The following is a 27,844-nucleotide window of genomic DNA, read 5'->3' as shown; positions in this document are numbered from 1 at the left end:
ATTTAAAGCCAAATAGTCCCTTAATTTTTGAGATATTGATCTGAAATTTTGAACACGTCCTTTTCTCCTCATCGGACTCCTGAAATTTTTTAGTTCGGATTACTATAGCATACAGCTGTCATACAAACTGATCGATCAAAGTTCTTGGAGTCCTTTGTATTTATGAATGACATTATCGCTTCGGTGTTTTTTTTCTTGTTTTTGTTTTTTCTTTGCAACTAAAACTCAAAACTCCGAATCCGCCAAGAAAACAAAAGTATATGTCATCCATTAGGTGGTCAAAAGTAAAATCATACCATTATTTTCACATAATATGACTTTGTGCAAAGGGTGTCCAATTTCGCTTTCAACACAATACCGACGTTGCTGCTAACCCCCCAACTTTCTCATGTTCGTTTCTTATTCGTCGTAAATTCCAATTTGAGTCATCATTTCACCATCATACCATTTGATTCCGCACACAAAGTCAGCTGAGTTCATTTCATTATTATAAATGCTGTTTTCGGTCATTTTTACTGTTGATATTTTTGTCCATAGTTATAATTTCTATTATTTGTTGCCAGGCGTTATTCATGTCCTTTGTATTTCCTTACATACTAGTTTTTGTCGAGTGATTTTGGTTTGTTTATTTTTTTCTTCGTTTTCATGCTAAATTCGTCATATTTATGGTATAATTTATGTGTGAAAGAGGTGTGAGAGAGGGGAAAACAAGGGTATAATGGTGTTGTTTGGCATATGGAACTAAATTCTCTAAGGATTTGAAACCAAAATTGTGTGTTCTCACGCATACGTTTTATGTTTCCCCTGTCAATCTTTTCTCTCTACAAGTCTACTATTTATCATCTTATTCTTTTTTATACATATCTATTACTATTCCACTATTTTAGCTTTAAATATAAATTTCTTTTTCCCCACTCATTTCCCATTCTTTTCTATATATTTCATAGTTACTTTCCCATTCCCTTCTTTTTTTTCATGCTTAGTTCCATTTTCTTGGAGTTTGTGTTATTTCTCTACACACAAATTATTTTGAATTGTTTGTTTCTTTTGTTTGATATTTGGTGTTACGTCGTTCGTCTCATTCGTTATTTATATTTGTGGTAATATGTTTTCCTTTTATTGATTTAGTGCAATTACTAAGCTATACAAGAGTTCACTGTTGATATTTTTAGTGTTTAAGCGCTTTTTCAACTACTTTTGTTCTCATTGAAGATATTATTGGAAGCATTACTGATGAAATAAAAATGAGAAAGAAATTTGTTATTAAATATATCTACTGACGTCGTTTCTTCAATTAGAAGAGTAGACTAAAGTCACCATTGAATACCAAAATATGTAGTTTCCTAGTTGATATACCAAGTAATTTGATTGACGAAATGTTTTTACAAATCTCTGACAGCCTTGGCTAAAGAAAGACGGAGCCGTAAAGTGTCTTAATTGTTTTAAGTACAGATTCTTTCTCTATTAAGAGATTGAAAATTCCAAGTAACCTGGATAAAAATTCTCGAAATCGCAAATTTTTGCGTTTGAAAGCTTTTGTGCTCCCTGATTTGAGTTGAAAAGTATACATTAATATGGATATCCTATTCCATTTCAGTATTCTAATCAGCCAACAAAAAGTATCTGGAAAATTCAGAACATGTCTTCTAAATATCCCTTTTCGATTTCAGTATCGAAATGAGATTTTTATGGTGTGTTTCATCAAGATCCGTAATAAAAGGAAAACGAACTGTCATCAGACGAATAGCAATATATATGTCTGTGGTTATATACAAATGGTTTTCTTTTTTTCACGTGCGCTCTCTCTAGATCAGACATCTAACCTAACTTAATCTGTATACACATGTAGAATATAAGTCAGCAAAAAAGAAAAGGGTAGCAATCATATAGCGATTTCTTAAGATCAGTATTTAGAAAGTGCCAAAAGGTCTTAAAGTTGTTGTTGACATTCTTGGTATTATATGTGCTCAAATGTATGAGGTTGTATTGTAATGGAGCTTTACTTTGTCTGTATCCTGTTATCTTTGCTTTTTTTCGAGCGTAGCACTACTTAATTGAAAGAGTATATGTGTTATTCTGGAATTGACATTCGAAACAAAAAATTGTGTATGTCAAAAAGTCTAAATTCTTAAGGCAGCGATCAAAATATATCCGAAATGGATCTTAATACCGTCAAACCGATGTATAATTGTAGCATAGTTCAGCTAAAATCAGCCCAGCAACAACAAGAAAAAAAATCATATATAAAATAGACAACCGAAAAGTGGTCAGCCTACTGGTGAATTGGTGGCCTCCAACTAGAAACCTGCAGTATATGACGTACATATGTATATTCGCGACCTTAAGATTAGGTTTAGGTGACTAGTGCTGTAAATAATGAAATGAAATCAAAAGTCAATCACAGATGTCGGAACTTTGAAATGTTTGCAAATAATTTGTTTATTTAATAAGCTTGTTTTCGTTTTGTAATTTACGAGCGAAACGTGCTGAGAAATATTATCAGGTGTTTTTAGAAAGTTGTTTTCTAGAACGGTTATTAAAAAACATGTGTTAATAGCGTAGTGAGTTTCAAAATATTTTTTATTTACTATTATTTAATTATTTAGTATATTTTTTAATTAAATATATTTAATATTCTTTTTATTTTTTTGTATTTATTTCAAATATTTTTTTTTATTTTTTTTATATATTTTTTTTTTATATTTTTTTTATATATTTTTTTTACATATATATTTTTTTAAATACATTTTTTTAGTATATTATATTTTTTTAAATTTGTTTTTGTCTTTATTTCCACCCTCTAAATGCATTTAATAAAATAATCTCATTCACCTATTAAAAGTTTTCCGTGCTGTTTATTTATATATTTATTTATTTTGTTTGTTTGTTTTGTGTGACCGGGTTTAATGCTCATCGTCTGGTGATTAGCGTCACTAAAGTGTCACTTGTCTAGTTAAAAATTTTTAAATCAATATCAATTTGTAAATAAATAAATATTTCTCTGACACACACGCAAACTTATTACAGTTGTCTTTCAGCAATATATAAATATTTATACATATGTATACTATATGTCATAGAGTTTCGAAATATCTTCTTTGCTAACTCTTAGTAAAACTTTTAGTTGCTTAATCTTCCTCGTTGAGACTGTACCAACACCACTATCAACAAGTTCACACACTCACAAGCGTTTCATACAGTTTCTTTTTGTATTTTCTGTTCCTTACTAGTAATAGTAGTAATATTTGAAATGATAAGTGTATATATTGAAACGCGCACTGCATTCTGTTATTTGTGACGTCCAAGTGGCGCTTGATAACAATGAAAGTCCCCCTAGCCTGATCGGGCGCTTATCAGTGCCAATTGTTGGGCGTATAGTGAAATCATAATAATATTTGCGGTAAATATTATTTGTTGTTGTTTTTAGTTTACTATCCGAACTCCAAGTGCCTATTATAAAATAGTTTTATAATTTATTCCCACTGTTGTGTGAGATTAAATGTGATAACTCGGTGTGTGTTTTTCTTTGTGGAAAACTGGTAGATTTCTTTGTTTAAATACGATTATGCCTTTGTTATTGTATTTGTAGAAACTTTTTAATTATTATTTTTTATTTTTTTTTATTTTAAAGGCTTTAAATTGTGCCTCATATAATTTCAAAACAGTAAGCTTATGTCGATTTGGTTTAAAGTAATTATTTTCAATTGCTTTAAGTTTCTTTATCCTAACAATGAAGTGAAGCATCGAAAATTCATAAGTTTGAAAATGGTTTCGAGACTCGTTTGATTTGGTGAAAAAACATCAAGATAAGGAAAAAATTTAAAAGGTCATAAAAAAACTGACACATACGAACGCCAAACCCTTTGAGGGTTTTGCTATACTGACCTAGTACCATCACCCTGACTTGGAATTTCTCACCCCCCCGACAATAATCCCAAAAATGTTCCACAGTGTTATTGGTTTAAGTAAAAATCTGAACATATGCTTCAGCTATATTTTATCATAACATAAAGTTATCGATTCAGGGTTAATTTAATTTTTTTTTTAATTTTAATTTTCGCGCAAAAATTGTTATCAGTTACTGATAACTATATAAACCTAACCTTTAACTATATTTTATGATACTATGGAAAGTGACTCGATTAGGTTCGAAACGCAATTTACTCCAATTAGTGGCGATATTATTATGGGCTTTAGTAAACAAGAGAATATTATAATAATTTTGACTCAGAGTTAGCGGTTTAATTAGAATACAACTTCGAGACTCGAATGATTTTCTAAAAACTCCAATTATAAGTTAAGATAAATATTTTGGATGGTAAAAATGGTAAGCATATGCTTTAACTAATTATTATCAAATCAATACCTTCAAGTCCCGATTGATGGTATTTGTGAAATTCGTTTTGTTTGATTATTTGAACTTTTGAAGAAAGTAAACAACTTGATTAATTTCACTAAAATCTCCAATCAGTAGATAATTTAGTTATTTTTCGATTTATTAAAATCTTGAACTACAAGCTGCGTTCCAAAGTAAACAGGACTTAAAAAAACGGAACAAATGGTTTTTTCGGCAAAATCAATTTATTCTATTCAAAATAGTTTCTTTCTGCTTCAATACAGCTTTTTACATGGTCCAAAAGCATGTCGAACGAGTGTTTTAGCTCGTTGGCCGGTATGGCCGCCAGTATGCCGGTGCAAGGCTTTTGCATGGCCTCTACGTCTGTATAAGGCTTTCCCTTCATGGGCAATTGCATTTTTCCGAAGAGGAAGCAGTCACACGTTAAAATGTGATTTTTGGTCAAATAATCGGTCACAAGCGTCAATCGATGATTCTGATTCTGAGCAATTTTTGGTCGTCAGTCAATTTGTGCAGAACAAACCATGAACACGCCTTTCGTAAGCCCAAATGTTCGGTCAAAATGCGATAAATGGATGTTTTGGAGATGTTCAATTCTATTTCCATGAATTTCAATGATGATTTCGGCTGATTTTTAATGAATTCACGCACAGTTTCGATGGAATTTCCGGTGATCACGGATTTTTATTGGCCCACATGTTGGTCGTCATCTATGTCCTCACGTCCACTTTGAAAACGTTGAAACCACTTGTGCCCACTGCTACGGGATAGGCAATCATCGCCATAAACTTGTTTCATCAATTGAAACGTTTCGGTAAAAATTTTACTAATTTTAAAACAAAATTTAATGTTGGTTCTTTGTTCGAAGCTCATTTTCGCACCGATAACACAAACTTACTGACACTTAAAACGCAATAACTTCACTTCCAATCAATGAAATGTCATGAAATTCTCAATGGACGATCGATAAAGATAGTAGATTCTAACGCATTAGTCGACATATAGGTGGCGCCACCAGGGGGCGCTAAATTCAAAATTTCTGTTTACTTTGGAACGCACCTTGTATAAATTTACGATATTTATTCCTACTATGAAAAATAAATTAAAAATAACCAATTATAAGTGAATGTGGTTGTTTTGGGTCTTAGTAAAACTACATTTTATTGCTTCCTAAACTTTTTAGCATCACAAAAATTGTTTATGTTAGAAAAAAAGATTCGAGACTCGAATATTTTAAGCAAAATAGCCCTCATTAAATTTATAATTTTAAGTCGGATTTATGAGATTGTCATAGTTATACTGCTTCTGTTTTTCTTTAAACATCTGTTTGGTTTGTGAGGTTAGGTTGCAAAAAAGTTTCGAAAAGAAAAGATTCGAATTTAATCAAAATCACAATCTTTGAATTTATAATTTTAAGTCGAATTAACTAGATAGCCGAAGTCAATGAATCTCATTTGGACAAAAATTCGTACTTTGTGTCAACCAAATACTTCTTATTGATTGTTAAATTTTTTAGAATCAAAAACAAAAGTTACAAAAAAAGTTTCGAGGATCGAATAATTTAATCAAAATCACCCTCTTTGAATTTATAATTTTAAGTCGAATTAATCGGGTTATCATTTTTTCTGTCCTTGTGTCAACCAAAAATTTGTAAAAGATGGATCATCAGATTTTCATCCATCGACGAATCGTTTTATGCTTTCAACAAACTTATTAAGGCGGTTAATAACAATTCCAGCAACTTCGCTGGATTCGGCAAAGTTGTGTCTGCCGAGATATTTTTATCACTATCTAGGGATTGCTGGTCAATAGAGAACGAATGAGATGGTATCAGCCCTACTTCATGCAGCTTTGGCTAAGTGCGTCCGATTGAAAACTCAGCCGCACCGCGTGTAAACTAATAGCGAAGTGTCCAGTCAAAACATCTATAATTTGTTTTTGAGGTTATGTGCATTTTTTTTTTATTTTTTGATACCCAAATGTTTTTTTTTTATAAAACTTCTTTGCAAAGCAATGAATTTCCATCTTCACATGGCTGTTGTAGTTTTTTATTTTTTCCTTTTTAATTTTCCTGAGCTCTTCCTCGCTTATTTGCTTGCTAAAACCCATACTAGCAGACACGCGCATTAATTGATTCCACCTGGACTTAGTGGGCTTCCTCGTCGGTGCAACTGCATTTCATTACAAGCGTGTGTGTTTTCACGCCCATCCACCCACTATTAATTATATGCGCCTTTATTTTGCGCTTGCCACTACTCCCAACTCTTCCTTCGTGGCAATGCTCGTCGACTTTTCATTTCTTCATTCATTCATGCAACGTTTCATTCAGATAACATAGACGACATACACACACTCACACCCAACTATGTGGCACTAGCTGTGCGTCACAGCACAAACGCAAAGCCATCCAACCCAAACGTCGCCAACAAGTGTGCCTATGTGTATGTGTCTGTGACTGTAGTGCAATGCGCTCAGCTGTTTCTGTTTCTGCTTCTGTTTCTTTAGAAAGCGCACTGGCGCCTTTGCAATTTGTATGCGCGCTAGCTGCTTGCCTGTTTGTTGTTATTAAGTGTGTGTTTGTTGCTGATTTCTCGCCTTTTTAAAGTTCTAATGAACTTTGCTTTGCCTGTGTGTTGTGTTTCTTGGCTTTCAGCCTTTCATTGGCGGGAGCCTATGCAGCAAACACATGACTGACGGACTTTATTTTCGCTGCAAACACTCTCCTTCTTTCTATGTATGTGCGCCATACCTTCAGCAGACAGTTCGTCAGCATTTTTGTGCGCTTAGCAAGCAGGCAGGCGTCGACAGCTCGGCTTGACGGATATAAAGAAGTCAGACATGGCTTTATTTAGTGAAGAGCAAAGAAAAAGTAAATATTATGTATGTAATGCATGTGGTTGTTGTAATGCACCGGCTACGGTGCGCTTAAAACCATGAATCGGCATGTCGCCGTTAATGTTTTTGTTATGCCGTTGTTGTTGCTTTTGTTGTTGAACAACTTCAGCAAGTGGAGCAGACATCTTTAGCGCTGGGCCTCAAGTGTTGTCGTTGGCGTCGGCAACCCCTTAATTTAAATTTTTTTCTACACTTTTTGTGTGTGTGTTTTTGTTTTTAGAACCGTCTACAAGGCTGTCTGGGCGCAAGCGTCAATGAGACAGCGCTTGGGTGGCAAACAGGTCGACCGGTGCATTTGCTCATACCATGCGATTGTAGGCCGTCTGACTGTTTTGGAAACAATAAAAGTGTCAACCACCATGCGCACTCTGCTCCCCGCCGCTCCAACTGCATACCACCACCTGTATGTGTTGCATATGTATTTGTATGTATTTCTATGAATGTCTTAATTACTCGCCCTCAAGCTGGCACTCCTCGAAGTCGCACATACATATTGAACGTTTGTAGGTATGTATGTGCAGAGCTCATGCTTCGTTTTGTACTTACGTTGCCCTGGTGCGTCATTCAGTTACCGCTATTTAGATATCTGCATATATGTTTGTGTTATTTTTAAACTTTTGCATTCCTTAGACGAAAATGCGCACCGCCTGGTTGGTTAAAAAACAAAATACCAAGTGGCCAAGTTCAAAGTCATTGTACGTTCAATCAAAATGTCATCCTACTCAGCTCAGCTTGCAGATTTCAGCATATTCTCAAATTTTGTTTTGCGCATTCCTCATCATGTGATTCATGCAGTTGCACAGCCTGTGGTGTTTTGCGGGCTGGTGGAATTTTCATCAAAGCCATTTTGTTGACGACAATTTCACCAGCATCACTCAAACCATTGACGTAAGCGACCTGCGTTAAATGCCTCACTCGAACAACATGCTGAGGGCAATGACAGCAGGTAACCAAATTCCTGCCAACTGATTATGAAGTTAAGGTCGTTTATACGGATTAACAATCAACTAGAGAAAATAGTGAATTTATTCTTCGATTGAATTGCTGTTGTGACTTCTGGCGCTTCGGTTTGTTTTTGTTTTTTTTTGACGAGAAATGCGAAATAAACATTTTTAAGGTCAAAACTAGAAACGCCTTCTTAAACTACTCATTCGTTTGGCGCTATATAAGTTTTTATATAAAGCTATAAAAAGTTCCGTGTGACTTCTTCTACTTAGTTCTCACTACTTCTACCCTTTTTAGTTTCACCAGGTGACTAAAACTTGTCTGCTAATTTGTTCCAAAAATAATTACAAATGTTTGAAAAGCGCACATCGAATCTGGTATATGATCTAGTGAAAAACAAATCTTATCCTTTTTATATCGAAACAATATATAACAGCCCTGAAACACCGCTGTCTATGAAAATATCAAGTAATAATTTATTTTCTCAGAAAGCCCAATTTTTTATTCTATTGATTACTTTCATAATACCTTAAACTACCCCTATTTCACCAAACATCATTCGATATTTTGGAAGTTAAGACAATTTTGAACATATTTGGCTGGATTCCTTAGTATTGCTAATTCTTAATTTTAATTCATACTTTGAATTTAATATTTCTTTGAAACTAGTTAAAATAATAAAGCACATAATAAGCTTTCGAATATTTCTGAAGATTATCTGTAACAAAGAAAAATCACAGTCGCTAATGTTGGAGGTCTTATTAAATTCGTTAACTGCACACTTTGCTGAAAGTAAAGTTTTCCCTACTTCCCTAATTTTTTAAAGAAAATACACAGAAACTTCAAATTATGCAAATCAACATTCTTTGACATTTATTTTTTGAAGATTATCTCTTTCAAATGAGGCAGAATCTCAGATGGTCCATCCCTCGAGCCCAATTTTGGATGACTCGTTCGAGCATTTCGACTGGTAACTGGCGAATGACAATAATGATGGTTTGCTCCAAGGTCTGACTCGAAGCGGGTTGGCCGCATAGACTTTAGTCTTTAAATATCTCCACAGGAAAAAGTCTAACCGTGTGATAACACTCGATCTTGCCGACCAATCGACCGACCCAAAACGTGCTTACTGAAGTATTCTTGTTTACATACCCTTTGAGCCAGAAATGGTTCTCATCGCTGAACAAAATTTGGTTCGAAAACGTCGGATCTTCTTGGAACTTTTCAAGAACTCAGAGAGCCAAGCGATGTCAGTTGGGAAGATCGAATGGCTTCAGTTCTTGCACAAGCTGTATTTTGTACGCTTTTAGTTAAAGATCTCGGCGTTAAATGCACCAAGTCGTTCCATACGTCAGTCCGAGTTGCTGCAAATTTAGTCTAATCGAATATCCAAGCTTTGTTCAAAGTGACTATCGAGAAATTATATTGTTTACAGAGTCTAAAATTCTCGATAAAGTACCTACAATTTTGATTCTACACTACAAAATTGTTAGTTTCGTTGCACAATAACAAAAGTTCTCTGAATTGGATGTTCCGTTCCTTCCAAATTCATCTCCATTTACATTTTTTTTTTCTAAACATGGTTTGTTGGTTTATAAACTTTCAAAAAGAACCTCACCTATATCGTATCAAACTCCCATTTTTATACCCTCAACAGGGTATAATAAGTTTGCCATAAAATTTGTAATACCCAGAAGGAAACGTCGGAGACACTATAAAATAAATACTATATAATGGTGATCAGCGAGTCGAACTAGTCATGACCGTGTGTCCCTATGTCAGTTTTTGAGATATCCATTTGAAATTTTGCATGCTTTCGTTTCTCACCAAAAAGCTTCTCATTGAAGTCTGCGCTTTTTCTTGTTAATAGTAACGACAAATCGTATGACGACTTTGATTTAAGAGTATATAGGAAGTTAGAGAGTAGTACTAGTAATATAAATTTCTTTAGTAAAGAAATTCTTGGTCCCGCTGATTGTTTTCGAGAGCGTAATGGTTAAGAGAGTGTGAGTTGAGAGTGAGTGAGAGAGAAAGAGAGAGAGATATAGAGTGAAAGAGAGTGAGTGAAAGTGAGAGAACTCAAATAGTTGAATTCTCTTTTGGGACACCACCTTGTTCAGGAAATGCGATATGTTTTCGACCTTATATTTTAGTATTCATTTTATGTCAATTACCGATTTGATAGCTGGGAGACGTATTTTAATTTTTATCGAACATCTCTGTGTGATGTTGCTGTCATGAAATTGTTTTAGCCTCTAAACTAAAAACTAATCGATATGTTTCGATGCTAGGGAAGAACAAATGATCGTTGGAGTTTTGAATGTTACTGAACTTACGCCGTTGAATAAAATTATAAGTGTTTTCAAAACTACTGCTTATTAACTAAGTTGAGTTTCTGCTGCCTTTGTACAAAATAATTTCGTGTTTTCGAAATTCGCTTTGAAAAATATTTGTTTTTTTTATGGCAACTCTACTAATGCTAATAGCACAGCTTTAATTGATATCAGTAATCTATTTAGAAAACTGAAATTTTGATGCTCCTCAAGGTATGCAATGGTATGTAAACTAGTATTTTTTAAGCAAGGTTCGTATTTTTTGAAATCAAAAGTTGGAAAATGGTGTTATGTAATGATATTTGCACGACTGCACATTTTGTTTAATCGCATACTGTATATATATATATATATTTAATGTAGTGGTTTTATGTATAAATATGTAAATAATCACGGGCACCCAACCGCATGCGCATCTTATTTATCGCTCTAATATTCCAACACTCACCTCTAACAAGCTTGTATATATGTATATGCTATAACTGTGTACATAAATAGAAATAAGTTTTTCATGCACGCATCTTACATTTATCGCTTTGCACGGCTCTTTAATATTTTCGGAAATAATGTGTCTAAAAATGCTAAACTTAAAACGGTGCTTTGAAAAGTGTCACACGCACACACATACATTTAAAAAACTTTGTGTATTCACGAATTTATTCTCCCATCGCTAAACGTCTGCGATCAATATAGAATTCTTGCCTGAAGAGCCGTTAAACGCCTGGGTTTTGGTCGTGATCATTTTCGGCGCCACGCTCTTCATCTGCCTATCGGTACTGTTGTCGTTGTGCTTCTGGCAGCGACGCAAACGCAATAGTAATGGACGCACCTTCCCACCGGACGATTCTGTGTGCGATCCCATACTGAATGGCAACACTATACAGGACATTATCGAGATGACAACATCGGGTTCCGGTTCGGGTAAGTAAAAGGGATATGTGTTGAAAAAATATGTGTATTAATGATTTCTATCTACTTACTTGCAACATGCAGCCGGTTTGCCGCTATTGGTGCAGCGCTCCATTGCACGGCAAATACAACTCTGCCATGTAATTGGTAAGGGTCGCTTCGGTGAAGTATGGCGTGGTCGCTGGCGTGGCGAAAATGTGGCCGTTAAGATCTTCTCCAGTCGCGAGGAGTGCTCTTGGTTTAGGGAAGCTGAAATCTATCAGACTGTGATGTTACGTCACGAAAATATTTTAGGTTTCATAGCTGCTGATAACAAGGGTAAGCGGTTTGTTGGGCTTGTATATGGATGAAATCGGACTTATTTTCTTGTGTTTTAAAAAAAATTTCATGCGTTTTCAAAAAACATTTTCATGCGTTTTCCAAAAACTTTTTCATGCGTTTTAAAAAAAATTTTCATGTCTTTTTCTAACTTATTTTGTTTTGTTTCAAAAAAATTTTCATGCGTTTCCCTGACACTATTTTCATGCGTTTTCTAAAAAACATTTTCATACCTTTCCCAACACACATTTTGGTGTTTTTTCTAACTTATTTTGTTTTGTTTTAAAAACTTTTTATGCGTTTTCCAAACACTATTTTCATGCGTTTTTCGAAAATAAATTATTCCTTTTTTAACATATGTACATTTTCGTGCGTTTTCGTAACTTATTTTCAAAAGACATTTTCATTCATTTTCCAAAAGTATTTTCATGCGTTTTCGAACACACATTTTTATGCGTTTTACCAATTTATTTTCTTGCGTTTTGAAAACAAATTTGCATGCGTTTTCCAAAATAATTTCATGCGTTTTCTAACAAATTTTCATACGTTTTCCTAACTTAATTTCTTGCGTTTTCCGAACTAATTTTCTTTCCATTTTCAAAAAAAATTTTCATGCGTCATCCTAACACATTTTCATGCTTTTTCCAACCTCATTTCCATGCCTTTTCCGAGAACATTTCATGCTTTTTGCCAACTATGCTATCCATGCCTTCTAACGGCACTCAAGCACTTACGTATGTCTGTATATTCAATCCGCCATTCTCACCCTCAGATAATGGCACTTGGACGCAACTTTGGTTGGTCACTGACCACCACGAAAACGGTTCATTATTCGATTACCTCACCACACATACAGTGGATACGAAAACTATGCTCAATATGGCGCTCTCCATCGCCACCGGTCTGGCACATTTACATATGGATATTGTGGGTACACGTGGCAAGCCAGCGATAGCGCATCGTGACCTCAAATCGAAAAATATCCTCGTCAAATCCAATCTCAGCTGTGCGATAGGCGATCTGGGCTTGGCTGTGCGTCATGTGGAAAAGAATGATTCCGTCGATATACCCTCCACACATCGTGTGGGCACCAAACGTTATATGGCACCCGAAGTGCTAGACGAAAGCATGAATGCACAGCATTTCGATTCGTATAAGCGTGCCGATGTGTATGCCTTCGGTTTGATATTGTGGGAGATCGCGCGTCGTTGCAACATCGGCATGATATACGATGAATATCAATTGCCATATTTTGATGTTGTACAACCTGATCCTAGTATTGAGGAGATGAAGAAGGTGAGTACCGTATGGTTTACACAGTAATAACGGTTTTATTTGTATAAATGCTTTTGCAGGTGGTTTGCATTGATAAAATGCGTCCGAACATACCGAATCGCTGGCATGCGTCGGATGTGCTGCACGGCATGGCGAAAGTAATGAAAGAGTGCTGGTATCCTAATCCTGTTGCGCGTCTTACAGCGCTACGTATCAAGAAGACTCTGGCCAATATAACGGTCGAGGATAAAGTGAAGAACTGATTGTAGTTGTAGTGTGCAGCCATTTTGGCGTGAAACTAACGGATATAAATTGTACTATTTGATTGGGGAAGGCTGTCGCCAAAGCGTCACATACATTTTAGTGTGGTGCTGAGCGCAAAATTCACCTTCTCTACCTCCCTTTCTGTTTACTTTTCTGCCGAATTTGTTGAGAGCATACTAAAAGCGCGGAAAAGTATTGGAAAAATTACCTAAAGAGAAGAGCATACCTTAAAATACCTAATAATTAACAACAAAGAAGTAAAAGAAAACAAAACACACAAAAAAAAGAAAAGAAAAAAAAAAACAAGAAAAGAGATATGGTAAACAGAGAAATTTATAAAGCTGTTATAATTGATGCAGAGCATTCTATTAAAGCACTAAAAGTTGTATTTGTAATTTTAAACTATAATTTGTAATAACATGTGTAAATGCGAACGTACCGTAATGTAATGTAATGTAAAATGTGTATTAGACATAAGAGAGCGTGGAGCGCAAGGCACAGCAACAAATGTTTGTAACTAATTGAGAGAGAGCAGCAGCTTGGTAAAAACACGAAATAATTGAATATTTAAAATTATTTTAAAATAAGTGAAGTGTGTGTGTGTGACTGCCTGTGTGTGCGTGCATGTGTCTGAATAGTTTAGTTAGAGAAAGGAGAAAAAAGTGAAGTCTGAGGAAAAGTTGTGAATGTGTGTATGTGCTGAAAAAGAAAAATAGCTGTAAATATTTTGGAAATGACACAATCCTGAGATTTTCCTATGGCAGCTGCTATTTTAGATTTACAAGCTTACGCATTATTAAACAAAAATTTGATTTTAAACATTTTTTTTTCGATAATTAAAAAAAAATGCGATAATTAAAATTTTCGAAAATTAAATTCTTTTGATAATTAAAATATTTTTCGTAAATTAAATTTTTTTTTAAAACTAAAATTTTTTTCGAAACTCAATTTTTTTTTAAACATTTTTATTGTTGTTTTTGGAATGCCTTAAACGCATTCCTTTACATTTCGGAAATTTTAAGTTCTGATTTTGGTTTCCAATGTTAATATTTTGGCTTATATGGCTTAAACGCGGTAATTAAGCAAATAGTGTGTAAACGTAAGGAGAGAGCGAAAATGCTTGTAAAAGAGAATTCCTGATATTTACAAGAGTTTTAAAAAATAACTAATATCAAAAATATATTGTTTAAACTAAAAACGTTAAACATTGAAATACAATAGTTTTCAAGCGCATTTGAGTACAGCAATTTTAAGAGAATTTAGTAAATTTTCTCTAACTCTGCATAAATACTAGTTGTAGTAAATTAACATTTCAACTAATTTTTTTTAAAGAAATTTTACAAAAAGTTCTTATTTGTTTCATTTATTAACGATTTCCTCCAAAATAAAAATAAAAAAATCAACTGAACTCCTACGAGCGTCTCCACCAATTGAAGAGCATACAAAACTGCCATCAATTAAGCAATCAAACTAAGCTCATTTGCATTTGTAAGCATAATTAAAACATACATACATATGTATGTATGTGCTCATAACGGCAGTTGCAGCACATTAACGTTTAGAGACAACGAACACATCTAGCAACAACTAAACACACACACAAACAAAAAAGACTCTGACTAAAGACTGATACATAGCAACAGTTACAGTGAAAATCGCCATACCGTTAATTAGTAACCTTTTTAGAGCAATTTTTGGAGCTAAATACAAAGTAATAATATTATTAATAATAATATTTTATTTAAACTTTTATAAAAAAAGGTTTTTCTTTCCTTTATTTTAGTTCTTTCCTACTTCTCAACTCAACACAACTCATTTCGTACTCGCATTAAGATTTCGCCATTTTTAGAAAATAATATTAAGCGACAAAAAATAAAGTTTAATGAACTTGAAAACAAAAAAAGCAAAAACCAAAAACAAAAGGAACAAAACGTGCATAAAGTAAAAAACTACTATATAAAGACACTTTTTAAATAATGAAAACCAAAAGAACTCAGGAATTGCCAGTCGTAATGTATGTAAATAAATATAAAAAATCACTTGTTGACTCGATATGTGCTTTGTTGATCTGTGTGCGCAAGTATGCAGCAAAACCACTTACACCAAAAACAAAATAAACCCCGCTAAATTGGCATTTCTTGCTTTTTCCTTACGTTTGCAAAGAACAAGTAAATGCTATTATCAATATTTCGTTTTCGTTTTTTTTTATTCTACTAAATACGCCAAAAACCGTTATAAGTTAGTATATTTTGTGTTCTATGTAAATATACCGTTACTTATGCGCAAAAAATCATTTTCCAAATTGTGTGTAGTGGTTGACTAGCAAATTTTTGTTTCAACGAGTTTAAATAAAGTGCAGCGTGAGTTGATATAAACTTCAAAACATTTTTTTTGACGAATTGAAATTTTGTTGTTTCAATAAAATATTTGGTTGTGTACTTGCGTTATTTAGAATTAAAAAAATTCTGTTTTTATTTTTTTTTTTTACTGTTTTTTAGTTTTCTTTTAAGTTCAATAATTTTTGGAAATTTTTAATTGTTTGTTGTTATTGTTTTTTATTATTATTTTTAATTAATTAATTTTTCTTATTTTTTTAATATTTTTACTTATTTGTTTATTAGATTTTCATTATTTTTGATATTTTTTGATTTTAAATTTGTTTTAGATTGTTTGTTTTTTAATTTTTTTTAGTTTTTTTTAATTTTTTTATTTTTTTAATTTTTTTATTTTTTTAATTTTTTAGATTGTTTTTTTTTTAAATTTTTTTAACCATTTCTACATTTTTGTTTTAATATTTTTAAAATTTTTGTTTTTAAATTTTTATTAATTTTTTATTACATTATTAATTCTTTGTTTCGATTTTTTATATGTTTTTTAATTTATTTTTGAATCTTACACTTTTTAGATGTTGTTTTTTATTTTAAAATTTTTTTTACTATTTCTTCGTTTTCATTTCAATATTTTTGAGATTTTTATTTTTGAAATACGGTTTTAAATTTTTATTTATATTCTTATTAACGTTTGTTATATTTTTTATTTGTTTTTTAACCATTTTAAATTTTTTGTTTGTTTTAATTTCTCTCTGTTTTTAACCATTTCTACATTTTCGTTGTAATATTTCTGAATATTTTTAAATTTTTATTTATTTTTAATTCGATTATTAAATTTTTGGTTTGTTTTTTTATTTGTTTTTCAATTTTTTTTGAATATCAAATTTTTTAGATGTTTTCTTTTTAACTTTAGAACCTTTTTTGATGTTTTTTTATAATTTTTAAATTTTTTAACCATTTATGCGTTTTTATTTCAATATTTTTGAAATTTAATTTTTCAAAATACGGTTTTAAATTTTTATTTATATTTTATTAGATTATAATATTTGTTTTGATTTTTTATTTGTTTTTTTTTTTTAATTTTTTTTGAGTCTTAAGTTTTCATTTATTTAATTTTTTGTTATTTTGGATATATTTATTTTTTTTTTATGTTTTTATTAGATTTATTTCTTTTTAATATTTTTATTTCTTTTATTTAATATCACATAATTTAATATTTTATATTTTACATTTCCATTTTTTTATTTTTATTTTCGATTTTTGCTTTTAGATTTTTTCTTTTTTTTAATTATTTTTTATTTTTTTGTTGCTTTTAATTTAATTTTAAATGACGTGTTAATCTCGGTACACATAGCAGCATATCCCTAAACTGTTTTAATATTCTACAGTATACAATAGCTGACCTGGTTTGATAGAAACAATACATTTTCATGTATTTTAGTACAAGTTTTTATTATCGTCTGCAAAATAGGTTCTTAAGTCAATACAAGCATTCCAAAGTTTAATACAATTTCCATACATTTGCTTACACGAGGCTTACTAACCACGATTTTGAAGCCCTCTAGTACTTCAGTGAGGTACAGCCTCTTTCGTCTTTAATACTTGTATGAAAACCAAACGAGTAAGGTCAAACCTTTTCAAAAATCCTGCTATCGCAAAAAAAAGAAAATAATTTTAACCATTTTAACTCATACCGACCAATTCTTGTTGTAACCACATCAGATCCAAAAAAATAATTAACATTTATTTTTAGCTTGTGCAGCTTATTAAAGCTTTCTTGTACGAAAAAAGCAACAACAGTTAACAATTGCTTATTGGCTATAACAAAATGGCAGACATATCTGTTAAAAATGAATTGATTTAGAAGTTTTTGTGTATAATTTAGATGTGTTGCTAACCCAACTAAGCGGAAACATGCTAACACTTGCACAGAAATATCGAATACAAATGTAAACTTTGACTAAGCAAACATAAAAAAACGCATACACATTGCAATTTTGTAGCAAGCAGACGCTAACGGCATAAAAAATTCAATTATAAGCTTTTTGTTTCGAAATATGTAATACGAAAATATTATATTCAAAGCGTTCACGCTTGTTTCTTTTTCAAACTGAACTCAAGTTTCTAATCGTTAAAATTTTTTTTTTATATATTTACATAGTTAAAGAATTTAAACAACTTTGTCAGCTGCTAACTTTTATGCACAAGTTTCTCGTAACGCTTTTGGTACCAAAATTCCTTATATACACTTTGAAAAAAAAAAATCATGAGTTAGTATAATTATTTTGACGTTAACGACTATTATTAACTCTTTTTCGGGCTAAAAATTAATGAAAAATTAATTAAGCAAAAAAAATTGTGCTAAGAACTTATGCTCCTATTACATTTAGGTATGCTAACAATTAAAAATTTGTATCCTACATAAAACACAAATCCACACTTTTGGACAAAGTAGCGTAGAATGAGCAAAAATAAGTTAAGCAAATCAATAATAATGAGGAATACAACTATTTTATTGTGTAAAAACCATCATCCTGTTAAATTTAAGTATGTTGTTATTCATTTGTATTCCTAAATTTAATTCCTTATCATTTACTTCTGTTTAAGCTATTAAATTTAAGTATCATTAAACATTGCTATTAATTAAAAACTAACTGTAAATAGTGTTTGTATAAAAAATATAACATAAGTTTAACTAATTAAATTATGTACTAGTTATGTATTTAAGTCTGCCTTTCTGCGCTTATCTGTGAGTTTGTTGTTAACCTATAATTGTACTGTATGTATGTGTGTGCACTTAGTGTTCTTGTACTGTATTTTGTTTTATGAATAATTGTATGTTTTCTAAAAACGTATAAAACACACACTGTTGGGTAATAAAGTTGTTAATGAAAAAAATTTAATAAAAAAAATTAATGATGAAATAATTAAAAGTATATAAAAATATAAATAACTAATAATTATAAAAAAATGAATGATAAAATCGGAAAGCAATAATAAAATAATTAATAAAACTGTTTTGATAAAAAAATTATTAAATAACTAAAAGCATATAAAAATATAAATGTATAATAATAAAAAAAAAAATAATAGTAAAATAAAAAATATAAAAAAATTAATACAAATAATAAACAACATTAATAAAATTATTATTTAAAAAAAATATTGATGAAATATTTAAAAGTATATAATAATATAAATAAATAATAATAATAAAAAAATTAAAAAAATAAAAATAAAAAATAATAATATAAAAAGTATTGAATAATAAAAATACATAAAAATAAAAAATAATTAATAAAACTGTTGATTATTAAATAATTAAAAACATATAAAAATATAAATAAATAATAATTATAAAAAAAAAAATAAAATAAAAAAAGTATATAAAACAATTTAATAGTAAAAATGTTTAAGAATAATAAAATAATTAATAATAATATATTCAAATTTATGAATATTTATAATAAAAAAAAAATATTTGTAGTTTTTTATGATTAAAAACAAAATTAAATATGTTATTATTAATTATTTTATTCTTAATAATGCAAATAATATTTCTAATAATTATTAATTTTATAATAACAACAAGAAAGTGTGTCTATGTGTTTTCAATATTTAAAATTTGCTAATAAGCATTAATTTTGTTAAAATATGTTTTCTGTTTTGTTAAGCAATATTATCAAAACACCTAATAATAATATTTTTTGTTGATTTTTTCTTTAAGTAAATATTTATAACTTTTCAAATATATATTTTTCTGCTTAAATACTGATATTTAACTGCGAGAAGTTCATTCAATTGTTTTTTTATATTGTTAATAATTATGTATGTATGTAATTGCTACACTGTATTAAGAAATATTGGGAATAAATTGTAAATTTAAAGAATTAAAGTAAAAAACATTAATAATGAAATTAAAAGGTGAAAAAGTAATTATTTAACAATTAAAAAAAAAAATATTTTTAATTTCTAAAGATAAAAGTTGATTTTTTAGCAGCTAATACTATTAAAAAAATCGCTAATTTTGAAGTTTTTTTTTCAATTTTCTAATAGTTGAAAAGCTAAAAAATTGATTTTTTAACAATTAATATTAAAAAAAATCACTATTTTCAACTTTCCGATATTATTGTTGTAATTTTCGATTTTTTTTTTCATTTTCCATTTTTTCCATTTTTTTTTAATTTTACAATTTTGTTATTGTCATTGTCTATTTCTGTTTTTCGATCTTCCAATACTGTTTTCGTAAACTCTCCGTTCTATTAAAAAGTAACGTGAAGTAATATGGTTGTTAGAACTCAAACTGGTAACTGCATTTTATTAACACATAATATCAGTAATTTTTTAATATTTCTACTATATTGATACAGAAAAATGCATATATATATTTATACATATATAATTAAATTACAGACGTAAATTTTTTGTAATGTAAATACCACAACTATAAAAACTAAATATAAAATAACCAATTATTTCCGTTAAAAACCAAATGTTGGGACATATTTGCACAGCAAAAACAAAAACAAAATATGAACGCTGTAAAGTACCGTTGCCCATGCATTGAAAAACTATTATAAATTGATAAAAAATATAATTTATGTGCGCTAAAAATGTGAAACTAAAAGAATTGTAAGCAAATGAAACAGATTACATGAAGATTATGATAAAAAAAGAGTCTAATGTTAGTGTTAAGTGGCGTTTTTACTGGCACTTTAAATAAAAAATAAAATAAAAATCATTTTCCGTAGTTTAAATATAAAAGTGCCACCCACAGTGGTGCCCAATTGCGTGGGTCCAAATTTGTGTTGCAATTATAAGTTATGTACCGTGTAAATACCAAATATATTTACGTATGGGTAAGTATATTAAATATTCATGGGTAATTATATTAAATATTTATGGGTAAGGATATTATATATTTATGTACAAGTATATTATATATTTTTGGGTAAGTATATTTTATATTTCTGTATAAGTATATTTGCGTTATGAAAAGCTTAAATTCAAAATAGCTAGAAATATATGTACAAGTAGCTGATGCGTTTGGTTGGGTGTATTAAGATGTGATTAAGAAAATTTTTCTTAAATTTTACTAAAAATATTTATTTTTCGGGTTCTTTGTGAGCAAAAATATATTTCAATTCAAACACGAGCTTCAATTTGAGATATTATGACGTGAAAACAGTCGCCGGCATAATTTTTAAAGAAATATTGACCGATGATTTTCTCCCAAAGCACACCGAACCGTTGTTTATTCTGGATGAAATGGCAGTTCTTGAATCTCTTCAAGTTGCTCTTCCTCCTAAAGGTGGCAAGTTTGCTTGTTTACATACCCATTGAGCCAGAAATAGGCCTTATCGCTGAACAAAATCAGACCTTTCAGACGGGTGCGTCAAAACCTCCCAGCCACTATTTATCAAACAGTTTTTATCTAGTCTTGCAGTATGAAGCGGAGCATTGTCGAGTTTGAAAATCATTACCTTGAACCTAGTCTCAATATCCCCTCGCTTTTTGGTTTTGCAGTTGTTGTTGTTTTAACGGAAATTCAAATTGTTCTTGGTGTTGCAGTCTCTTGCTTCAATTTGAAAATATTTTGTCGGTAGCTGTGCCCATCCATGATGAAACCAATTTTTAAAAGCTCATAATACAGCACGATCTGATCAAATTCAGCGCATTATCTTAGCCTCATGGTATTCGATCCTTGATTTGACTGGTTGGCATTTAGTGTTGTTGTCATGGGTACAGTTATCAGCACCCGCAACAACGATGCAAGAACGACATTTTTTTAGCAGCAATTCTGGCATGTAAAGTCGTCTATTGGCTTCAATTCCTTGCTTTTGAATTTATTCAGCTGCTTTTAAAGGTTTTGATATGACTACTTGAGTGACTATAAAATAGTATTCTGTGAGCTCTTCTTGTGTTGAGTAACAATCATTGAGTATTGTTCCTAGTTCCTCTCTTTCAAACATTTTTGCTCCTCTTCTCTTCTTCCGGGATAATATGAACATTTGAAAATCGTCAAATGGGTGACATAACCTAAAAAAAAACACAAAAATCTAATTACAAACCCTTATTACTACGCTCTATGGGCAAAACTCACAGTGAGATGACGAGTTGAAACACAGGAACATAGTTTATTTTCCAGAACTGTGCGCGTGGTACTCTTTAGAGATGATTCAATATAGACTTATTTTCAAAATAGTGGGTCCTAAAAAAAAAGTCGTTTTTGTGAAAAAATGTGCACTTCCTTACACTATTCCTTTGATCATGACCTGATAATTACATCTTGAAAAGTCGTTTTGTAGAAAATGTTCTTACCGACTCTGAAAAGACCGTTTCGAGAAAAAACTAGTTTATAACTTTGGGAGTCGATTTCACTCTTTTTTAATAATTCTTACAAATTTGCTCATATCTCCGAATTTACGGAGAATATTTTCAAATACGCATTCTGACAAAAAAGTACCCGGAATAATAAACCGTAAAATATTTATTTTATCGCCTTCAAAAGAACACACACCAGTGAATTTTGTTTTATCTCTTCGATCCACTGAAAGCGGGTGCCACGGAGCGGCAATTTCAGTTTAGAGAAAAGAAAGAAAAAATCACACAGAGCCAAATCTGGTGAGTACGGAGGTTGACCGATGCTCGGTGCGATTGTGTATTATCATCAAGTCCGCCGTTTTCGACAGATGTTCTCACGCAAATGTCTCAATACGTCCAAATAGAACGCCAAACAAAACAAGAAAACATCTTGATTTTTAAGCGGCTTTGGCGTAGTTTTTTTTGGTTTCGGCTCGTTTTTTCCCCACCATTCTGATGATCTTGATTTTTAAGCGGCTTTAGCGTGGTTTTTTTGTTTCGGCTCGTTTTTTTCCTCTCCATTCTGATGATTTTTGACTTTTTTGCATGTCAAATTCATAAAGTTAAGTCTCATCGACAGTTATAATGATCTTCATGAATGTGGAATCGGAATTAGCACGATCAAGTATGTCTAAAGAGGCCTGTTTACGGAACTATTTAAAAAAAAAAATCAACTTTATCGGGACGAGTCGAGTAAGAACGCGCTTAGTAATTAAAATAACCACCAAAATCATTCGAACAGACTTTCGAGAGAAAACGAGCTTTCTTGTCATCTCTCTAACACTTGTCTGAGGACTTTCAAGCACCATTTCCTTTACTTTTTCATATTTTCATCAGTTGAAGAGATCGAAGGTCCAGATCAAGTCATGTCTGCAACGATCTGTCGACCGTCTTTGCAGGCGTTGTACCACTTTGTAGGCTTGTGATTTTGATAAAATTTCATCACCGTAAGCCTTTTTCAAAATTTAGTCAGAAATAAAAAAATTTAGACAAATTCTTTGTTCGATATTTTTATCGATTATAAAAATGGCAACGCACTACTGAGGTGTACCGACTAAGCAAATGCTGTAAATAACCTGTTTGACAGATCGAGCTCTTACTTGGCATTAAAAATTTAGACCATATACAGATCGTCTATTTTTTTTTATTCCTTGAACTTAATGTACTCTAAGTTTACCTCGAAGTTTGAAATACCTAGAAGAAAACTTTGGATGCCCTATATATGTATATTAAATATGTGTTCAAAATATAACTTGAATTTTAATTTTTTGACAAAAAATATTTATTTATTCGTCTAAATTGTGGTTTTCACCTTCAAAATAGTCTCCATTCGACATTATGTACTTAAGCTAAGCTTCTTTAAATCGTCGAAAAACTTCTCAAACTCAATATTTATACCATGATCAGCATGACGAATTGAGTTGATTTACCTTTTAATTTGACGGAACTGTCGATTCCGGACCACTATAGCATATAACTGTCATACAAAATGAAGGATCGGAACCAAGAGCTTGTATGGAAAACTTTTTTATCTGACAAGATATCTTCACGGAATTTAACACGGATTATTGCCTATTGCAATGCTACAATCTTCGAAGAAATTGTTCAGATTTTGTTTACTATGCTTATTGCTGTCAAACAAGCTGACCGTTCAAAATCAAGCTATTGTATTGAATCTTGCATATTTGCGAAGAATATTATATCTTCGATGCGGTTGAAGTTAACGTTTTTTTCTTTGTTTATGCTATTTTCTTCAATAATAAAACAATTTGTTTGGCTTTTCAAAGCCCTTGCGGGCCTTACTATATGCTCTCATTTATTTATATACTTGTTTTCTTATTTCTTGCACATATAATATTTAATTTACATATTTAAATACATATTACGAAAATGTTTCAAAATCTTGAATACGAAGTAAAGAACACAAAAAATGGAATTTTCAAATGAAAACAATTCTCATATATTCGCTCAGCAAATGCGGCTGCCACACCAGCTGCATGCGCCTCTGCCGCATTTCAACGCTTACTTTGATTCGTTTTTTTTATTAAATTACACTTATAAATATAATAATAGTGTATATTTGTTGTAATTAGAAAAATTTCACATGCATTACAAATGTATGTAGTTACGGAATTTCAAATACTCGGGTTATGGAAATGACTTTAGTGTTCCGTAAAGTAATGGAATAATAGATGATTTTTTGTTGTAATTTGAAATAATCGAATTTTGCTTTACACTTGAATTATTTTTTTAATTACTTAGTATATACTTGTATATGTTAATACATTGAGATTTACACAAATGATTGACTCATTAAGGGATATGCATTAGTTCAATACTTCTTCCGCCATAATTGCGATAATTTCAATAATTTTTAGCTTAAAGATTTCTTTAATTGCATTTTGTATTACTTCATAAACTTAATGTTAGTGATATTTCTCTTTGGTTTAACAAGTTTTGTTTTTGTTTAAATGCACTTAATAATATTTTTTTATATATATTTTTTTATATATATATTTTTATGTATTTTTATATATATATTTATAATTATGCCTCAGCCAGTATAATTTGTGTTTTTTGTCAGCAAATCATTGCGATTAATTTTTTTTAAATTTTTTTTGTATTTATTACTAATAATGTGTGATATATATATATATATTTTACAACATTTTCCGCTACTTTACATTTAAATTTGAAATTTTTATTTACTTTATGAATTTTTTTATTTTATTATTATTATTTTTTTTTATTTTATTATTATTTTTTTTGGAATTTTTCTTTGAAGTTTTCAAATTAAATGTTTAATTTTGTTGTTTTTATTGCATTGCGCACATTAAAACATATATGTATGTATATGTATATAAATTTGCTTATATACATAAATATATATATGTATGATCTCTTTGTGTATATATTTATATAGTTTGTTACAATAATACAATTTGTAATACATTTATAATTCATTGAGTATGTGTGTATGTGTGCTACTAGCATCAACAATTTCTGCTATAATTTCTTGCAGTCAAACAATTTTCAATGCATTCTGCGCATAAATGATATGTTGTTTTTGCAATATTTTCAATTTGCTTTCCTTTATTTTTTTATTTTTATTTTTAAATTATTTGTTTCTTAGACTTTAAGTTTAACTTTGCTTGATATGTTGTTGTGATCTTAAAACTTTTTTGGGGTTTCTTTGTAATTTTTGTTTTTATTTTTGGTTTTCTTCTCAAAATCGTAGTTCAATATGATTGTTTTCTTCATTGCCTCTGTTTACATTGCATATCGCGCCGGCTCGAGTGTGTCCTGCTTGATTTTCACATGCGCTGACTGAAAGTACATATATATTGATGTGTGGGTGTGCGTACGTGTATATGATTTTCTCGGTAACTCCACTCTAACTGTTTGTATGTGTATACATGTGTGTAAGTGTTTTCATATGCATGTGTGTTACATACTCCACTCGTTTCTTTTTCCTTCCATCTACTTCCTTTAACTGTCTTCCTCCTTTCGCCTTCTTCCCTCCTTTTTCCTTGCTTTCTAGCGTTTTCCTTCTTTCTCCTTGTGCTTGTTCTTCAACTTACTCCTCCTGTTTCCTCTTCTACTAACTCCTCTTGCTTCCTCTTCAACTTACTCCTCCTCCTTCCTCTTCAATTTATGCCGCCTCATTACATGCGTCGTTGACTGAAAGCGGATAGGAAGCGTGAGTCGCGTACTTCCTGCAAAGAGACCGACAAAAAAACCAATGCATTACAAAATAAATAAAAAAAGTTCATTTTGTAATTTATTTGAATTCTTTCGCAACTTTCAGCACCCAGCAGTCAAGCAAAGTTTTATCGTTTCCTCGCTCTTACTTTTTTTGGCGTGCTCTCAATGCTTAAATTATCCTTGATTAAAGCTTATTTTGAAATTGACACACTCGGCAAGCGCCGACTACGCTTCGTCAATCAGTTTGAGTGCATTAAAGCATTGAAGTAATAGCGGAAATGATAGCTTCATTAAATTTTGCTTTTGTTGGACCGGCTGTGACGCAGGTTTTTCTTCTGATTGGATTACAGTGCATAAATCCTACATTTATGTACGACAGTACAGGGTGTGTGAATTTTATATGGGTTTGAGGTAATTTTTTACTTAAAGAATGGGAATTATAGTGAACCGGAATTGATCTTCGAGTTTTTCACATTTTTTCATTTCTCTAGCTTTCCACATTTCAAGCACTGACATATACAGGGTGTTGTTTTTGAAGTTATAAAAGTTCCTAGAGAGATAACTGTCAAACCAGATGTCAAAGTAAATCTATAAAAGGGGCTTCAATGTCTCCACATGTCTCTAACAGTCGATATTTCAAGTCACTAACAAATATAAAATGTTGTTTTTGAATATATCGAATTTTCTTGAGGGCTAACTGTCAAAGTAAACCCATGACTTAGACCCCAATGTCTTCAGATGTCTCTAACTGTCGACATTTCAAGGCACTAACATCTATGGGGTGTTGTTTTTGTATATATCGAATTTCCTAGAAGGCTAACTGTCTAACCAGCTGTCAAAGTAAACCCATTAATGGGACTACAATGTCTCTAAAAGTGGACATTTCAAGATATAGAAGTTCCTAAGAGGGCTAACTGTCAAACCAGCTCTCAAAGTAAACCCATGAAGTGGACTTCAATGTCTCTAATAGTCGATATTCCAAGGCATTAATGTCTATAGAGTATTAGTTTTGAAGATATAGAAGTTCCTAGAAGGCTAACTGTCAAACCAGCTGTCAAAGCAAACCCATGACTCGAACTTCAATATCTCCAGATATCTCTAACTGTATACATTTCAAGGTACTCATATCTACTGGGTGTTGTTTTCGAAGATATAAAAGTTCCTAGAGAGAGAACTGTCAAACATCGGTTTAAAATATATGGTCAGTCTACTTTAGAAACTATATTATAGTATATGGCGTTATGGGTTAAATAAAAGAGCCAATTCACATCTGATGTAACCCATGATTTTGACATTAATGTCTCCATATGTCTCTAGTTTTTGAGGTTTGACTCCAAATTCTTCAGCTTCTGATTAACTCACTCAAAATTCTGGTTTTGTTTTCTCCACTGATTCAGTATCTATTGGTTTCTAATCTCCTCTTCTTATAATAGTATTTTTAATTCCTATAGGACAGCATTTGAACTAGTTTGGTGACTAGTTTAAAACAATTATGCTAGAATAACTAGTAAAATACGGTGATATTTGTCTATTTACAATAAAAATCTACAGAAGTAGATAGTTTTTTTTTTTGAAAATCAAGGGATGATTCACATAGAACTTTTGCGTCGCTTTGCTTAAGATATTTGCTTTGACAGATAAGTTTGATGTATGCATTTTTTAGAGGTCGTTCATAAGGAAGGCAACTCTCATCTTTTACGCTTTGCCAAGCAACAGTCACCATTCTTGTGAGAGAGAAACACAGAAATCAAAGCGTTCATTCTGAAACTTTGCTTTCTTCACTGCGTTTTAAAAGTATGAACTGTCAAGCAAAACGAGGAAAGTTGTATGTGGATCGGTCACAGCTAATAGTGGAGCAAAAATGCAAATTTATTAGACAAAAGATATTATTTTGGCTATTTGGCTCTACGCATTTTGAAATCTTTAAGATTTTTTATTTTAAACAAAGATATCTAAAATATGGAGCCCTTAAAAATTAACTCGTTTTGCTTCCTAACCTTATGAAAATAACTCAATTCAAATTCAAACTACTTTTTCACTCAACTACCAGAAATGACAAAAGAGTGTATTTGCAGAGTCAATGCTCTCTTTAGTGCTGGAAATCATCACTGTCTTCCCTTCAATTTTTCGCATTAAAGCAACGTAATGCA

General features: G+C 31.1%; 2 protein-coding genes across 7 annotated transcripts in view; one reads left to right on the top strand and one right to left on the bottom strand.

Annotated features, from left to right (window-relative positions):
- The window catches only part of LOC120772236 (TGF-beta receptor type-1), a 30,285-nt gene extending 16,205 nt beyond the window's left edge, over window positions 1–14,080 (top strand). For both annotated transcript variants that reach the window (XM_040100730.1, XM_040100728.1), the window contains exons 5-8: window positions 11,224–11,451; window positions 11,524–11,757; window positions 12,530–13,053; window positions 13,113–14,080. In XM_040100730.1, coding sequence (XP_039956664.1) covers window positions 11,224–11,451; window positions 11,524–11,757; window positions 12,530–13,053; window positions 13,113–13,295 — 1,169 coding nt within the window. In that variant the 3' untranslated portion in view covers window positions 13,296–14,080. The remainder of the gene's footprint in view (window positions 1–11,223; window positions 11,452–11,523; window positions 11,758–12,529; window positions 13,054–13,112) is intronic.
- An 11,004-nt stretch (window positions 14,081–25,084) lies between these two features.
- The window catches only part of LOC120770266 (loricrin), a 37,340-nt gene continuing 34,580 nt past the window's right edge, over window positions 25,085–27,844 (bottom strand). For all 5 annotated transcript variants that reach the window (XM_040097576.1, XM_040097580.1, XM_040097579.1 and 2 more), the window contains exon 7: window positions 25,085–25,705. In XM_040097576.1, coding sequence (XP_039953510.1) covers window positions 25,655–25,705 — 51 coding nt within the window. In that variant the 3' untranslated portion in view covers window positions 25,085–25,654. The remainder of the gene's footprint in view (window positions 25,706–27,844) is intronic.

The sequence above is a fragment of the Bactrocera tryoni genome, chromosome 3 (assembly GCF_016617805.1).
Source record: "Bactrocera tryoni isolate S06 chromosome 3, CSIRO_BtryS06_freeze2, whole genome shotgun sequence".
NCBI lineage: Eukaryota > Metazoa > Arthropoda > Insecta > Diptera > Tephritidae > Bactrocera > Bactrocera tryoni.
The sequence above is the reverse complement of the archived record's forward strand: the minus strand, read 5'-3'. Positions and strand labels throughout refer to the sequence as shown.